The following is a 17,604-nucleotide window of genomic DNA, read 5'->3' on the forward strand; positions in this document are numbered from 1 at the left end:
TGGCCTGCTGTGTTCATCCAGCTCTACACCTTGTTATCTCTAAAGGTAGGGTTAGGCTTGTTTCACCATAATTGAAAAGCCTGTCATCTTTCTTTATTTAAATTCATACAAAACAAATGATTTGCTAGCAACCATGACACAGCAAATTAGCAAGTGTCACTGTCCGACATGAGAGGTGAAGAAGAGATCGAATAAGGAAGGAGAAGTCAGGCTTCCATTTTCTGGATTGTAAATACTTACGTATGTTTTAAATAATAAGTGTTTTGTCTGCGTGTGAACAAATGTTAACCATCAGTGGCTGCTTAGGGTCTCTGGTGGCACAGTGGTCCTGTTCCTACCTTTTGGACCAGAAGGTTCATATTCAAGTCCCACCTGCTGCGAAGGCGTGTCATAGCATGTCTGAGCAGGTTGACTGACAAGAAAGCCACCTGATATTTTGTTTATTTTAAGAGTGGTCCTTCTGTTGAGAGGCCTGATGCATTTTCAGGGCTGAGTCTTGCATGTTTAAACAAAATGCACTGCTGCAGATTTGTAGGTCTGATTCTGCACAATTGTAGGCACTTCATAAGCTGACCCAATCAGCAGGAAGGTGAGTCTGGTTGTGGATTACAGAGGACCATATTGATCTTGTGGATCCTGGAGGAGTACTTCTCTTGTGTCCAATGAAATAACTTTAGACTAGCTTTCTTATAGCTTCTTTCTCTTCACCAAGTTTTCTGGATTAAAGAATTTATGGCAGGTGCCTGTGTAATGGTTCACATAGCTCCCTCACGATCATATTTGTGTTAGAGGACCCTGATTTGCATAGGTTAATGAGGACCCTACCTGATTTAGATAAAGCAGGGATAACCTGCCAGAAGGCCCAAAATGGTCTTAGACTAGAAGTGAGTTGGTACGTTGGCCACATACATTTCCACTCCCCCACTACCCTGTGAAAGCAGGGCAGAAATCTTTCCACTGGTAAACAAAAAGTCAAGCATATCAGCCCAAATTGGTAGGTTAGTTAGAATACATCTTGTAAATTTTCTAATGCTGCCAGGAATCATTGTTTCAATTAGTTTCTTTTCCAAAAGATTCATCGGCATAAGAGGCTCACACGGGCACAATCTCATCATGGATCAGAGGAAGAGAAGAAGAGGAGGAAGACTTTGGCAAGAAAGGTAAATTAACTTTAAAAAGATTTTAAAACCTATTCTTATAACAGTTGAATTAATGAAGTGATTAGCATAAATGCAGAGGTGGCAGTGAAAATGGTTGCATGTGCAGATGGTGATGGTGACGTCAGTAACAGGCGACAGATATCCCTAAGTCAGAATGAATCTGCGTTTTATGCCACTACATTCCCTGCATCATCATGTGGTACCAGTTGGGCATGTGCAGGTGGCCCTACTGTGGCCAAAGTTCAGGATAGTTTGGGGGGAATGGGGAGAGTGACAGAAAAGATCACATAGTAATGCAACTGTTCAACCAGGCAGTTTCCTTGTGTTAGGAGAGAGAGATAGTGGCTGCAGGCTGAATTTGGATTTGGGCATTGGGGAAGTAACTCTGGGAGCATGAATGCTCCTTGGCCTGGGACTCAGCAGGCACCACTCTACCAGACACCAGAGCTGGCTAATTAGACTATCCTTCTGATTGGAAGGGAGGTGCTTCTGCACTTAACAGTGATATAGCATTCTTAGATGCCATTTCTATGAAACACCACCTTTATTAAACAATTCGCATCATTCAAACTGAACAGCTTGCTAGGAGATGTACTAGAAAAGTAATGCAATGATAGGATGCCATTCTTTAGTAAAGACAATATTTAATTTTGTTTCTATAATTTTTTACGTAATATTCCGTTTTAGTCCAAATAACTCTATAAAACTGTAGCTTTGTTTCTTAAATAATAAAACTGTTCTGTTCTTTCATTGTAGCAAGCCAAGGTAACAAAAACTGATTCAATAGAGGTCTAGTTACATTATTTTACTTGTCGTTTAGCTTTTTTGAATTAATTTGCAGCTATCTATATTTTGTATTTTTATCTGCTTTACTGCATGTTCATTTTTAATGAGCATTGCACGATACAGTGAAGTTTGCTGTTTCTGATTGCATGACTAAGTATGGTATAGTTGTATTTCATAGGTGCTTCTCAGTCTCTTAAAATAAAATATGCTTTTTTTCTTGTGAGCAGAAATCGAAGCAGTCTGTAACTGAAAATGAAGCAGATATCTCAACTAAAAGCAGCAACTCAAACAATATAAACTCTGGTATGTTTTAAATTTGAAAATACATCTAGCAATTAATTCAAGTTCAGTAAAGAAAGATCTCTGTTCTGAAGTTACTTTCGATAGTTAAAGCTTCTGGGTCATTCTTCAATAAATTCTTAGGAAAACTTTCAAATGGAGCTTCTGAATATATTGGTTTCAATTAAATGCCAAAGCTTTGTACAGAGCAACTTATTCTTAATAGATAATGCCTACACTAACCTAACTGAAGATTCTCGTAAAAGCAAGTAAGCATAAAGTGCAGGGGATTGGGGACAGAGTACCGAAACAGATGGGGAACTTTATGGCAGACAGAAAACTGAGAAGGAATAAATGGGTCTTTTTCTGAGAGGCAGCCAGTGACTAATGGGGTGGTGCAAGGATCGGTGCTTGTACCCTAGCTATTCACAATTCATATTAGTGATTTAGATGAGGAAACTAAATGTAATATCTCTAAGTTTGCAGGTGACACAAAGCAGGGTGGGAGGGTGAACTGTGGGAAGGATGCAGAGATGCTTCAATGTGAATTGGACAAGTTGAGTGAATGGGCAAATGTAGGGTAGACAAAGTAATAATGTAGGTAAATGTGAGGTTACCCACTTTAGCAAAAACAGGAAGGCAGATTATTATCGGAATGGCACCAGTTGCCGAAGGTGTGGGTGCAGCTTGTGAAGGCAAATGGTATATTGACCTTCATAGTGAGAGAATTCAAGTACAGGTAGTTCTCCTATAATGTGATAGTTGTGTTCTTGCATTATCTCGTGCTATGGAAAATCGTGTATAGAGAAATTGCTATAGAAAATCACTATACCTGTATAGCAGAAAGTTTGCGTTATCCAAACAGCATCCTCTATTTATCAATCACGTCACAGCCAATTCGCGTTAATGAAACATGTGTTATAACAGAACTACCTGTATAGGAGCAAAGATGTCTTGCTCCAGTTGATTTGGAAATATATCTCAGTTCCATCAGTGTTGTGGGTCAAAATCCTGGAATTCTCTCCCAAACTGCATTATGGGTCTACCACAGCACATGTACTGCAGCAATTCAAGAAAGCAGCTTATCACCACTTTCTCAAGGGCAAAACGAGACAGCAAAAAAGGCTGGCCCAGCCAGTGACACCCATGCCCCATGAGTGAATAAGGAAAAAAATAGTACAGGGCCTTGTTGAGACCACACCTGGAATATTGTGTGCTGTTTTGGCCATCCCCTCTGGGGAAGGATATTCTGGCCAAGGAGGAAGTGCAGTGAAGGTCTACCTGACTGATTCTTGTATTGGCAGGCCTGACATATGAAGAGTGACTGGATCGGTTAGGACTATATTTATTGGAATTTAGATAAGTGAGGGAGGATCTCCTAGAAACATTTAAAATTCTAAAAAGACTAGACAGGGTAAATGCAGGAAGAATGTTCCCAATGACTGGAGACTTTGCAACCAATGACCATAGCTTGAGGCCATTTAGGACTGAGATGAGGAGAAAATTCTTCACCCAGAGCCTGTGGAATTTTCTGCCATAAAAAGCGATTAAGGCTAAAACATTGAATGTTTTCAATGAGTTGGAAATAGTCCTTGGAATTAAAGGGATTAAATGGTATGGGAAGAAAGTGGATACAGGGTAGTGAGTTGGATGATCAGCCATAATTGTATTGAATAATGGAGCAGGCTCAGTGGGCCGAATCGCCTACTCCTTCATTTGCCAGTTTGTCGTGTAAGTAGTACCAAGGTTTAATTCAGTAAAATTTAATGAAGTATTTTAATGCTTTATGAATTTAAAGAAAGGTTAGGGGGAGAAAAGACTTGCATTTCTGTAGTGCCTTGGTGTTCAGAGTGTGTTTCAGAAAATTGAGTATTTGTGAAGTGTAATCACTGTCGTATGCCCCCATTTGGGCAGAAAAAATTCCACAAACAGAAATCTGATGATGACTAGTTAATTTATGTTTATGAGGTTGACTGTGTGACAAAGTGATAATTCCTCTGCTCTTCAAAATAGTTCTGAGGAGCCTTTTGTGTCTACCTGAGAGACCTGGGGCTTTGTTTTAACATCTAATCTCAAAGATGGCATCTTCTGAAGGTTGTTCATACATTTTTCTTCATTGCACCTTTAAAAATAATTAATTTTAAGGGAACTGTAGAATCATAGAATCCCTATAGTGCAGATAGAGGCTATTTGGCCTGTCCAGTCTGAAGGGCTCTCGCCCAGTCCCAGCCCCCTTCCTATCCCTGTAACCCCACATTTCCCATGGCTAATCTACCTAACTCGCACATCTTTGGACTGTGGGAGGAATTGAGCGGTAGTGGAAACCTTTTAGTAGGACTTTTTCATCATTGAGCCAAAACAATTCTGTGGTTCCATGGATTTTATAAGCATCAGTCAATTTGGGATCGAGTATTTCACCTGAATGAGTTGTACAGAATCCAGCCCAGTCAATGCAGTGAACATGATACAAATCAAATACAAAGGAAACTTAGAAAATAATGTTTTACCCCCAGACAAATTTGAGCACTTTTTTGATTTGTAGCATTGTAGAACCTGGGAAGGAATGCTTATGAAATTTAAGGAAACATTGGGCTGATGATCACTTTGGTAGTTCCTTCAGCGTTTTGTAAAAATATTTTAGATCCAAACATTTGTCAGTGTTGAATAAACAAAACTTGTGTATTCATTCCTTTTCAACTATAATTTTTCCTTCAGGCTCTGGTGCTAGTTCTCCTTTAACATCACCATCTTCTCCTACTCCTCCTACAACTGGTAGGTAAAAGTATTTCTTAGCATAAAAATGAAATGTGTAATTGTGTTATTAACAATGTCCTATTTTAGGATGACGTCGTTAGCAAATGACAAATTTATTCTTAAGTCCAAGTTCAGAATCATCAATTCATCTAAGGGTATCATGACTATAGGCATTAAAATGTTTTTTCACGGTCGGTTTCCCCTTATCAAATTATTGTAGTTGTTGCCTACCTAGGGCTTGTGTATTAACAATATTAACTAAATTAATTTTAATTTTGTGCAAATAACTGAGTAATCATTTCACATAGGGTGTTGCCTAAATGAAATGAGTTGTCAGAAAAAGTGGTGGATGCAGCTACAATTGCAATATTTAAAAGACATTTTGAACAGGGACATGAACAGAAAGGGTTTAGAGGGGTATGGGCCAACTGCAGGCAAATGGGACCTGTTCAGTTTGGGAAACCTGTTCGGCATGGATGAGTTGAACTGAGGGGTCTGCTTCCATGTTGTATGACTCTGTAATTGAAACAACATATTTCAGATGTTCAGTATTGGCATTAATAAAGAAGAAAGGGGGTTGTTTTTTGATGTTTGCTTTCAGAAGTAACTAGGGAGCAACTGCTAATTTACATTATCTTATGGAATGCACGAAGTCCAAGTAGTGGACTTAAGCACTGAGCAGCATTTATAGGAAGGTCAGCCATAAGGCTCTTGTGGTGCAGTGGTAGTCTCCCTACCTTTTAGCCAGGATGCCCGATTCAAGTCTCACCTACTCTAGAGTAATACATCCCTGAACAGGTTGATTAGAGAATATCTAGGAAGGGTAGCCATTGATATTAAGGATTTGGGTTCTGGTGCTTAAAGAACAAAGAACAATACAGCACCGGAAACAGGCCGTTTGGCTCTCCAAGCCTGCTCTGACACATTTTGCCTTTCCATATTAGAACTGTCTTCACTTACAGGATCCATATCCCTCTACTCCTTTCCTATTCATGTATTTGTCCAGGTGCTTCTTGAATGCTGCTATTGTGTTTGCTTCCACCATCACCTCAAGGCACTCCCCATTCATTGTGTGAAAACCTTGCCTCTCACATCTCTTTTAAACCCGCTTCCCCCCCACCCCCCACCTTGAACTTGTGTCCCCTAGTAAATGACCCCTTCACCCTGGGGAAAATGCCTCATACTTTCTACTCTATCTTTACCATTCGCAATCTTATAAATTACTGTCAGGTCGCCCCGTCAACCTCCTGCATTCCAGTGAAAAGAAACCCAGTTTATCCAACCTTTCTTCATAGCTAAAATCCCCCATTCCAGGCAACATCCTGGTTAAACCTTTTCTGTACCGTCTCCAAAACATCCACATCCTTCTGGTAGTGTGGTGATCAGAACTGTATGCAATATTCCAAGTGTGGCCTAACTAAAATTCTATAAAGCTCCAGCATAACTTGTCTATCCTTATGTTCAGTGCCCCTACCAATGAAGGTAAGCATGCCATATGCCTTTGTTACTACTTATCTTCAGTGATCTGTGGACCTGCATATCAATACTCCTAACGGTTCTGCCATTCACTGTATAATTTCCACCTGTACTTCACCGTCCAAAATGCATCACCTCACATTTGTTCGGATTAAACGCCATCTGCCATTTTTCTGCCCGTGCCTCAACTGATCTATATCCTGCCTTATCCTCTGACAATCCTCCTCACTATCCGCAACTCCCACCAGTCTTTGTATTGTCCGCACACTTACTAACTAGACCAGCTACGTTTTCCTCAATCATTTATGTAGATCACAAACAGCAGAGGTCCCAGCACTGATCACTGTGGAGCATCACTAGTCATAGCCCTCCATACCGAAAAGCATCCTTCCACTAATACCCTTTGTTTCCTATGACTAAGCCAGTTCTGTATCCATTTTGCCAGCTCACCCCTAATACCATGTGACTTCACCTTTTGTACCAGTCTGCCATGAGGGACCTAGTCAAAGGCTTTACTGAAGTCCATGTAGACAACTTCAACCGCTTTTCCCTCATCAATCATTTTTGTCATCTCCTCAAAAAAACTCGATCAAGTTAGTGAGGCATGACCTCCCCTGCTCAAAACCATGCTGTCTATCGCTAATAAGTCCATTTGCTTCTACATGTGTACAGACCTTGTCCTTGAGAATCTTTTCCAATAATTTCTCTACCACTGACGTGAGGTTGACAGGCCTGTACTTTCCTGGATTAGCCCTGCTACCTTCCTTAAACAATGGGACAACATTGGCTATTTTCCCGTGCTCTTGGACCTCACCTGTGGTCAAACAGGATACAAAGATGTCTATTGATGCTTCAACAATTTTGTTCTCTTGCATCCCTCAATATTCTGAGGGCTAAATTCTGATAGCTCCGACCAGGACCCAGGGACTTATCCATCTTAATACCTTTTAAGCCACATAACACCTCTTCCTTTCTAATAGTAACTTCGCTTAGAAATTCGACACTCCCTTCCCTGAGATCATCCTCCATCAAATCCTTCTCTTTGGTCAATACCGATGCAAAGTATTCATTTAAGACCTCAGCTACCTCTTCTGGCTCCACGCATAGATTCCCTCCTTTTGTCCTTGAGTGGGCCGACCCCTTCCCTGCCTCCCCTCTTGCTTTATGTAAAGAACCTTGGGATTCTCCTTAATCTTGTTTGCTAATGACTTTTCATGACTCCTTTTAGCCCTTCTAATTTCTTAAGTTCTTTCCTACTGTCCTCATATACTTAAAGGGCTTTGTCAGTTCCCATCCTCCTAGACCTTACGTATGCTTCCTTTTTCTTTTTAACCAAGGTCATAACATTCCTGGTCATCCAAGGTTCACATAACTTGCCATACCTATCCTCCATTCTCACAAGAACATGCCGCTCCTGAACTCTTATCAACTGCCGTTTGAAATACTCTCACATGTCCAATGTGGATTTACCCTCCAATCAACATTCTCCAGTTCCTGCCAAATATTGCTGTAGTTTGCCTTCCCCCAACTTAACACCTTCACCCAAGGACTGCTGTCATCCCTATCCATAAATAATTTAAAACTCATGGTATTATGGTCACTACTCCCGAAATGCGCCCCCGCTGAAACTTCAGTCATCTGGCTGGGCTCAGTTCCCAAACCAGGTCCAATATAACCCCTTCCCTGGTTGGACTGTTTACATATTGTGTCAAAAAAACCTCCTGAATGGACCTTACTAATTCTGCCCCATCCAAGCCTCCAGCATATAGTGAGTCCCAGTCAATACAGGGGAAGTTAAAATCACCCACCACAACAGCCCTGCTGTTTTTACATCTTTCCAAAATCTGTCTACATATTCTCTCCTCTATCTCCTGCTGGCTGTTGGGAGGCTTGTAGTATACCCCCAGCATTGTGATTTCACCTTTCCTATTCCTGAGTTCTACCCACACTGCCTCACTGCATGAGTCCTCTGATGTATCCTCCCTCAGTACAGCTGTGAGATACTTCTTTACCAGTAATGCAACTCCCACACCCCTTTTACATCCCTTTCCTACACACCTGAAACATCTAAATCCTGGAACATTCAGCTGCCAGTCGTGTCTCTCTTCCAGCTAAGATTCTGTAATCGCGATAATGCCATAGTTCTAAGTACTAACCAACACTCTGAGTTCATCTACATTGCCAGTTATATGGAATCCCTACAGTGTGAAAACAGGCCATTCGGCCCAACAAGTCTACACCGCCCCTCTGAAGAGCATCCCACCCAGACCCATTCCCTTACATTTCCCATGTCTAACCCACCTATTCTAAACATCCCTGGGCACTATGGGCAATTTAGCACAGCCAATCCACTTACCCTGCACATCTTTGGGCTGTGGGAGGAGACCAGAACACCCAGAGGAAACCCACGCAGACACTGGGCGAGTGTGCAAACTTCTACACAGACAGTCGCCCGAGGCTGGAATCGAATCCGGGTCCCTGGTGCTGAGAGGCAGCAGTGCTAACCACTGAGCAACCATGCCGCATTGAAACACATGCGTTTCAGACCATGACCTCAGCTCTTTTCAACAGTATTTCCCTGCTCATTCTGCGTTCTGGTGCTCATTCATTTCTCTTTATCTCGCTTTGGTTCTTGTCTTTGTGACATACGGTTTTATTCAGGATTAATTAGTTTTTGCATTTAAATTGGTACAGTATAAATTTGCAAGGATAAAAACGGCTTGGAGGCCTATGCTTAAACTTGTTTTACATTACTTTTAGTTTAGAAGGTTTGAAGAGTGATCTAATTGAGGTGTTTAAAATTATCATGATATTCAATAGTGAGAAACGACTTCCTCTGGTGAAATCAGTAAGCATTTGCTTGAGCAAAGGGAGTTAAAATTTGGAACCTTTCCCTGAAGGGTTGGAGTGCTGGGTAAATTTAAATTTTCAGGGCTGAGATTGAATAACTTGTTGGTGGGGGCATGAAGAAATATATGATGAAGATGGATAAATGGTGTAAAAATATAGACTAGCCACAATCTAACTGGCTCAATGTGTTTGTAAGGCTGAGTAGACTCCTTGTTTTCCTATATTTGGAAGGAAAGGAAAATCTTTTGAACAGGTCTGAACTCAGCACTGTATTCTCATTGGTAAATTTAGGATGTATCCATCAATTAACAATTTGAATTCTGCCATATTCAAACACACACCTACTTTGCAGATAGTTTTCAGTACTTTCAACTTAGTGGAGTGAAATAGCATAATTCTGAAGAAGAGTCACTTGATCTGAAACATTGTTTGCTTTCTGTTCATAGATGCTGCCAGACCTCCTGAGTTTCTCCAGCATTTCTGTTCTAATTTCTAATTGAGTTCTGTTGTCTAGTTTTTTTAAAAGTAGAGCTGTTCAGTTGTAGAAACACTTTGAAATTAAAAAGTATCAAATTATGATACATCAAGGAAAGTCTAATACTTTGTGCAGCTCTTTGGGAAACACAAAACAGCAATTTCAACATTTGTAAATGAATTAACTTTTTTCAAACTGAGGTAGTGATTTCATTTATTACTACATATATTAGTATGAATGTATTAGTAAATAGCAAATGAAGGTTCTTATGATTATTCTTTCATAGATGGCATTGCTGGCAAAGCCAGCATTTCTTGCCCATTTCTAAGTGCTCTTGAAATATTGGTATTGAACCACCACCTTGAACTGTTGCAGTTAATGTAATATTTATGTAGCCCTAGTACTGCTAGGGTGCTCCAGAATTTTGACCCCCATAATAGGGAGGGGTAAAGAAACAGCAACATAGTTCCAAATGAAGACTGTTCGTGATTTGCGGACAATGGTGTTCCTATGCATTTGCACAACAAAGGTTGTGCGTTTGAGACATGGTGTCAAAGGAGCCTTCATGAGTTGCTGTAATGCATCTTGCATGTGGTATGTATTGGTGCCACTCTGCATTGGTGATGGAGGGAATGACTGTTGAAAGTGGTAGATTGGGTGCCAGTCAAGTGGGTTGCCATGTCCTGAATACTACCAGGCTTCTTGAGTGTTGTTGGCGCTGCACTAATCCCAGGCAAGTTTTTTTTTTTATATATTGTTTGGCTGGTTCAGTTCATTTATGGTCACCTCATGTTGCTAGATTGACAATTACACCAGGTAATCGCTTCTTGACTGCAATAGACGCCACTATTAAGTCAGACCTATGTTCTTACAAAAGGAACACAAAAGCTACGGGTTTTACCTTACAACATTTTGCATTTCCTCCCATCTCTAGAAACTTTATGCTATGTACACACATTATGCAGAGGTAACAAATAGTCACTGAGTTAGTTGTGGCAACATTTGACTTTTAGACGTAGCATTTCAACATGACATTTGGAAACCGAGTACAAATTCTCCAAGTCATTTCTACAGGTCAATTTTGATACAATTGTGCCTAATCAAATTTATTTGATACACCATCATGTTACGTACAACAAAAAAAAAATCACCTTTGGCTTTGACCTTTGAACTTTAAAATTAATTATAACTAGTTAATTGATAGCAATCCTGTGCCATTCCAGTGACGGGCGCTTAAGTAACTGCCGTTGTAATTGTTGGACTGACAGAGATATATAGGAAAATATCTTTAATGAAGCTCAACAAAAACTTCTCTAAATTCTCTTTTCTTTCAGATCGTTAAACATATTGCACCTCCCAAATCTGTGTTCATTTTCCCTCATTATATTTGAATTTCTTTTCTGCTATTAGATTGAAATGGCCCTAATCAAACTCACCAATGGTACAGTGTGATTGTGGTGCTCTGCAGTCTGGTCCTTTGGCTCTTCTCCACTATCCCACTCAGTTGATCGGTATTTACTTGGTTGCGCACTCATTTTCCAGTTTTGATTGAATATTTTCAGGAATGGCTGCTCATCTCACTTCCATTTACCATTTTTGTGGTTTCCAAATGATCTAACTTTGGACCATTCTCTTCCTTCTTGGCATTCTACCTTCAATTATGACATCTGTAGATTGGTCAGCTTCCACATATGCACAATTTTCTTTTTCCAACGTTTCTCTCAATCTCTCCATTGCCTCTTTACTGGTTTGTGAACACTAAAACCATTCTTCAGCTCTGCCAAAAAACATGTATCTTTGCTTGTGAGTCCTCCAACTTCCCAGCGACCTTTGAAGCTAATGTTTCACAATCTCAGTAGTCTGTTCAACTTTGCACACGTGCTTCCCTTTCCACTAAAATCTACATTTTGGACTCAGCTTTTTCATGCTCCCCCTTATGTTTTGGCATCCAGTTTTGTGTTTGCACGTTCTTGAAGAACCTTGGGATTATTTTTGCATCTGAAAGGTCCCATTTAATTTTAGTGGTTGAGAATAGCCACAGATAAACTTACCTGGTTTATCATCTGTCTGGTTTATGACAGAGCTTTAATAAGGTAATGTGTTGCGTGTAAAAGGCTGTGAAGTCATGTACTGTCCTTCTACTTCACAAAGCACAGATCTACCATGTTGCTGAGTATATTCTGAAAACACAATTCATCAGTTACTTTTCTTCTTTGGAGATATTCTGTTATTGTTCACTGAAAGATTTAAGTTACCTATAAATGAAATGTTTATGCTGCATGCCATTCAAGAATGCAAGGTCATTTTTAATGTTTTGCTTCTGTACTCAAACCACTAAATTTAATGGTCACACTCTCATATTATTAGTGTTCAGGTATTCGTCTGGTCTTAGAGTTTTATGAACTTTCAAAGTCATGCTGAAATCAGTTTAATTGTATAGTTGGATTATACAGTTGCATTTTCTGTCCATTATTTTTAATGGCAAAAGATTTGGTTTTTTGTAATCCTTCAGCAAACTTACAACTTCCGAAAATCTGACTGCAACAGTTTCTAAACAATGCTTTGCTTCCTTTTTCTCCCTGTTCTAATTACTTTTCCTTTCTACTGGTTAGTTCATCACCAACTTGCCAGGAACCTCTGCATGCAGTATTAAAAATAAGAATCCTACAAGTGTTCTATAATCTACCATTTAACTTATTTTCCTTGGGTTGTAATAGTTCATTTTTAGGAAATGTTCTGTCCATTGGTTTCTGCAACTTAATCATATTTTATATTTATTATGTGCTGTATAAATGGAATGTGTTTTGATTCTAGTTAATTGACTTCCTGTCAACCATTCATTTTGTTTCAGTTAATGTATTTTAATCTGAGTGCTTTGTTTTGAGAGAATCTCAAAACAGTATCCATTATCTCAGACTTTCTGGAAGAAACATGATTAAGCCTCAGATGATCTTAACATTTCTCTTCTTCAGTTGATTTTGCAAGGGAGTTTTCCTTTTGTGAAATATAGATGGAGTATCATAGCACACAGATCCTGCAGGCATTAGAGCTCGGGAAGCAGTTTTGTTAAACTAGGAAGGGAGGATATTCTTGGGTGTTAACTTTGAAGCTCTAGAGCTGGGGTTGTGGCAGTGCTGTGGAGAACTGTGGCTAGGTGTTATTTGTGAGAATTTCTGCTGTTTGGTTTAGAATGTACATGTTTAGCCCTTTTTCTGTTTTTCTTCATTTCGTTCCTGAAGGCAACATTAGTTCCTGAGATAAAAACAAAATACTGGCAATACTCAGCAGAGTAGGCTGTATTTTTGGAGAAGAAATAACGTTTCTGGTTAACAGACATTTCCAGAATGAAAGGTTATCAACCTCAAACATTAACTCTGCCTCACTGCGCAGATGTTGCTTGACTCAGAGTATTTTTAAAATTCATTCATGGCGTTGTGGTCATTGCTGGTTGTGCTGGCATTTATTGCCAATCCCTAGTTGCCCTTTACATGATGATGGTGAGCTGATATTCTTAACTGCTGCAGTCCAATATCCAGTATTTTCAGTTTTTATTTCCGATTTCCACCATCCATTGTACTTTGCGTTTGTGTTAAATTCTGCCTTTGAGAACTTGATATGTTTATGTAAAGTGTAATAAGAAGACATTCAAATTTGTATGGCACTTGGTGTAATAAGGAATATTTTATCTCCAATTTTTCTATAGTTATTATTCATCTGTCTGAAAGTCATTGTTGTATTTTGTATATTGTCCAGAATGCCTTTTTCTTGGTAATGACTTGTTGCTTCTTTCTTTCTATGCTGTCTTTGCTGTAGAGCACACACCATTTTGAGCCTGACTTTGGGGTAATGTAGACCACCCTAAAACTTAAGGCTACAGAAAGAGGTCACAGTCATCAAGGTGAATCAGTTTGCTGTTAACAATTGCAATCATTCTTGGTTGGGAGAACAGTGAGATGGAATCTTTTTCGACCAGATTATTTATATAATTGAACTCTTGGCTCCAAGATTCTTTATATGTCTGCTCTATTTTCCCTTTGTTTTTCCTCCCTTTTTCTCAAGTAACAATTCTTTGTTTGAGTTATAGTGTGCATACTGTACTAACAACAATATCTTGCAATAAACTGAGAATGCTGGAGAAACTCAGCAGGTCTGGCAGCATCTGTGGAGAGAGAAGCAGAGTGAACTTTTCAAGTCTGTTATGAGTCTTTTGTTCTCAAGAAGTCATACCAGACTTGAAACATTTAACTCTGTTTCTCTCTCCACAGATGCTGCCAGACCCAAGTTTCTCTAATGTTTCGGTTTCAGATTTTCAACATCTGCAGCATTTTGCCTTTATTCAAAAATCTTGTGGTAGGTGGCTTTAATACCAAACAGTCCTAGAGTGCCATGGATGTGTAAGGAAAAAATGGATTCCTTACCCAAAATGCCTTAGAGGGTTTACGAGAAGAGAAATGGATTGTGTTTACAGAAGGAATTTCGTGATGTCTCAGTATCTGAACCCACAACCACAATAGTGTGGTGAAGGTTAGACACACAGGAAGCATGAATCAAAGAAAATGTTTTAGTGTTTGCAGGCTGGAGGTACTTATAGTAATAAGATGTGAGATTATTGAAAGATTTAAACACAGTGGTCCCTTAACTGATTTCCTACATTTTGATGTTTTTAATCGATCAGGAACAGAAAGGAACAAACAGGACTTGATGTAGAGAAAGTTGCATGTTGCTAAAATTTGGATGAGCTATAGTTTAGAGACTAGAGGATTAAAATGTGACCCGAAAAACATTAGATTAATTGATTTTGAAGGTATCAAAGAGGTGAATGAGTGTTTCAGCAATAAGTGAGTGGAGGGATGACCACAGTCGGACAGTACTACAGAATTAGAAATAGCTAATGGAGAGGAAATGGTTAGAAAGTCAGCCTGAGGTTGACCTCCAAGAAGTATCATTCATAATTTTGGTTAGGGCTGGTTTCAGAGAAAAGGAAAGGTGGCAATTCTTAGTTACAAGAATGGAGGGATGGAGAGTTTATATTTTAAGGGGATGAGTGATGACATCAGTTTTAAAAGTATCAAGGCCTGAGTAAAATCACTATTAAGAGGTACCGTTAGCATGGTGTGTGGAAACAAAGCTGAAGTTTCAGGAGTAATTGGTAGAGTTAAGAGGGAGAGCAGGAGTTGGGTCTCATGCATAATGTTTGAGAGGGCATGTGTGAGTAAAAATGGAGAGATAGTATTCATCACTAAGTTGGGTGGTTTGAAGAAGGTTGACTTGTGAGTAAGTAGAAGAAGAAAGCAGCAGTTCAGCTGATTGTTTTGGCGGCAATTAAATCCACAAGCTTGTACTTGTGGTAAAGCAGAATGGGCTGGGAAATGGTACTTTAAAAACCTGGTTGGCACTGGGGGGAAAAAAAAAAGTCTATAGTTAACTTTGTACTCCTAGCATGATGCTAGGAGTACAGAGACATTTTGGCAGATAATATCGTAACCTAGTAGGGAGACTGATGTGGTCCAACCAAGTTAGGAATGGATAGCTGTCTCCCCTTAGCCTTAAAATTGAAATTGCCACCAAAACAATCAGTTGTAACTGCTGTTTTCTCCTTTTACTTACTCACAAGCCTTCTTCCAATCACCCAACTTAGCGCTGAATACAATCTCTCCATTTTTATTCACACACGCCCTGTCAAACATTATGCATGGGACCCAGCTCCTGCTCTCTCTTAACTCAACTCTACCAAATACTCCTCCTAATTCTGAGGAAGGGTCACCGGACCCGAAACATTAACTGTTTCTCCTTCACAGATGCTGCCAGACCTGCTGAGCTTTTCCAGCAACTTTGTTTTTGTTCCTGATTTACAGCATCCGCAGTTCTTTTGGTTTTTACCATGCCAGCAGTACCTCTTAATAGTAATTTTACTGAGGCTTTGATACTTTTAAAACTGATGTCATCACTCATCCCCTTAAACCATAATGAGGATGAGGGAGAGGACATGAAGAGTGTCACAGTAGGTTTTTTGGAGAATTGCAAAAATTCTTGTACAGAGTACCCCAATGTGCAATTGCAGAAGACTGATAAGGGATTGTGACAAGGAAAGGAATAGGTAAAGTACTTACTTGCTTGAAGGAAAAAAAAACACTTTTGGGTGATATTTGAGGGACAGGAGATTTAAAAATATTAGGTCCATTGCCAATTGGCAATATGGATATAACCTGATCCTGTTTTCAGCTAACATCTCCACTTGTTCACTCTGCCAGTAGTGACTGAATCGTAAACGACAGTCCTGCCCATTTCTGCCTGGCTGTAGTCCGACGTATTCGGGCAATATTACAACACCTCAGAATGGCTAATTCCATACAGTCCCTTCTTCAAACTTGGGACTTTGCCTGACTACAACAAACAAATTGTTTACCTACTGATTCATTATAAGTTTAGATACAGGCAAACTGCATTTGGAAAGGCACTGCTTCCACCACCATCATCCAACTGAGTGGTGTTAGTTCCTGAAATACTTCAAACACTTGCACAATGGATTGTATCTCCTGCAGTCATATTGCTTAATAGATATCTTCATATTCTCAGACACTGCTCCTCGATCATTGATAGTGTAACTAATTATTAGGGCTTGTATTAGCATTCCATTTTTTTTCTCCAGAGAAAGAATAAAGTGCCTCTCCTGTGATCGCAATCAATCAGGAATTTTGTGGTGCATCGTGCAGCGACCAGATTGAAATTTGAAGGGCTCATTCTCAAAAAAAATGCTACTTCTGTTCTTCATGAACTCCAATTTCAAAACTTTAATGAATGACCCTATCTCACTCAAGTTGAACTTCTTTCTTTAAGCTGTGGGTTTAAATGAGAGCTGTTTTTCATCTTTGTTTCCTTTTAATTTTTGCAACTGAGTGCTTCTAGTTAAAATGCTTTGGGCAGTGAATAGATTGAAGTGTAATTACATTGTCTTAAAAAAATAGAGGTAGTCATTTTTGAAGTCTTAAATGTTGTCAACAATAAAATCTAAAACAAAACTACAAACCAGTATGTATGAAATAAACATTTTGGCTATATACTGCTCTAGCATGATAGCCAAGCTATTAACTTTCCTTATTTGTTGATGTATATTTAACAGTGCATAAGTCAGGGAACCAAACAACTTTTTTTTTCTCTTTTCTCCTCAATCTGCAGGAGTTTCATTTGTTCCTCCACCACCAGCTGCACCTCCACCTCCAAAGTCTGAGACTGATCTTCCATCACAATCAGTTCCTACTGCTGGTAGAGCAGCCTTACTCAGCTCAATTCAAAGCTTTAAAAAGGGGCACTTGAAACCTACAGATACAAATGACCGCAGTGTCCCTACCATCAAATAATACGACATGGCTTTGTTACTGGACTGTTTTGAATACCAAACTTGAAATCCTGATTAAGAAAATAGGCATGTTGGTGAGTGGAGTTCTGTCCAGGACAATCATTCCTTTTCATGGATCTGTGTTGCTGCCACTGTGTAAAGATTTACTTATGGGTTTGCTGTGCCCCCTTCTGGACATGGCTATTTCTGGAGTAGATTCTTTTTGTCTTTTAGCAGTTGTCAGTAAACTTAACCAGTGCAAAAATAGCAACCTTTTGTTTTGTAGTAATCTTAAAAATATAGTTTGACCATAATCACCTAATCTTGAAATTCTGAAGAAAGTGCACTTTAAAATACAACTGTGTTTTACCTTAAAAGAAACAGCTGTTTCTATGCAGAAAGATTTGTGGTATATTATCTGTACAAATTTTCTTGTAAACAATGATTTAATATTTTTATTAAAATAATTGTTCACCAGTTTGTTTGAA

The 17,604-nt window shown here is 39.3% G+C and overlaps 1 protein-coding gene across 1 annotated transcript in view; it reads left to right on the top strand.

Annotated features, from left to right (window-relative positions):
• Positions 1-17,593, top strand: part of pxk (PX domain containing serine/threonine kinase) — a 66,883-nt gene extending 49,290 nt beyond the window's left edge. Inside the window, exons 13-16 of the mRNA XM_048606147.1 lie at positions 1,074-1,160; positions 2,174-2,249; positions 4,941-4,997; positions 16,957-17,593. Coding sequence (XP_048462104.1) covers positions 1,074-1,160; positions 2,174-2,249; positions 4,941-4,997; positions 16,957-17,138 — 402 coding nt within the window. The 3' untranslated portion in view covers positions 17,139-17,593. The remainder of the gene's footprint in view (positions 1-1,073; positions 1,161-2,173; positions 2,250-4,940; positions 4,998-16,956) is intronic.
• Positions 17,594-17,604: the final 11 nt, after the last annotated feature.

This window comes from Rhincodon typus, chromosome 16, assembly GCF_021869965.1.
Source record: "Rhincodon typus isolate 14 chromosome 16, sRhiTyp1.1, whole genome shotgun sequence".
NCBI lineage: Eukaryota > Metazoa > Chordata > Chondrichthyes > Orectolobiformes > Rhincodontidae > Rhincodon > Rhincodon typus.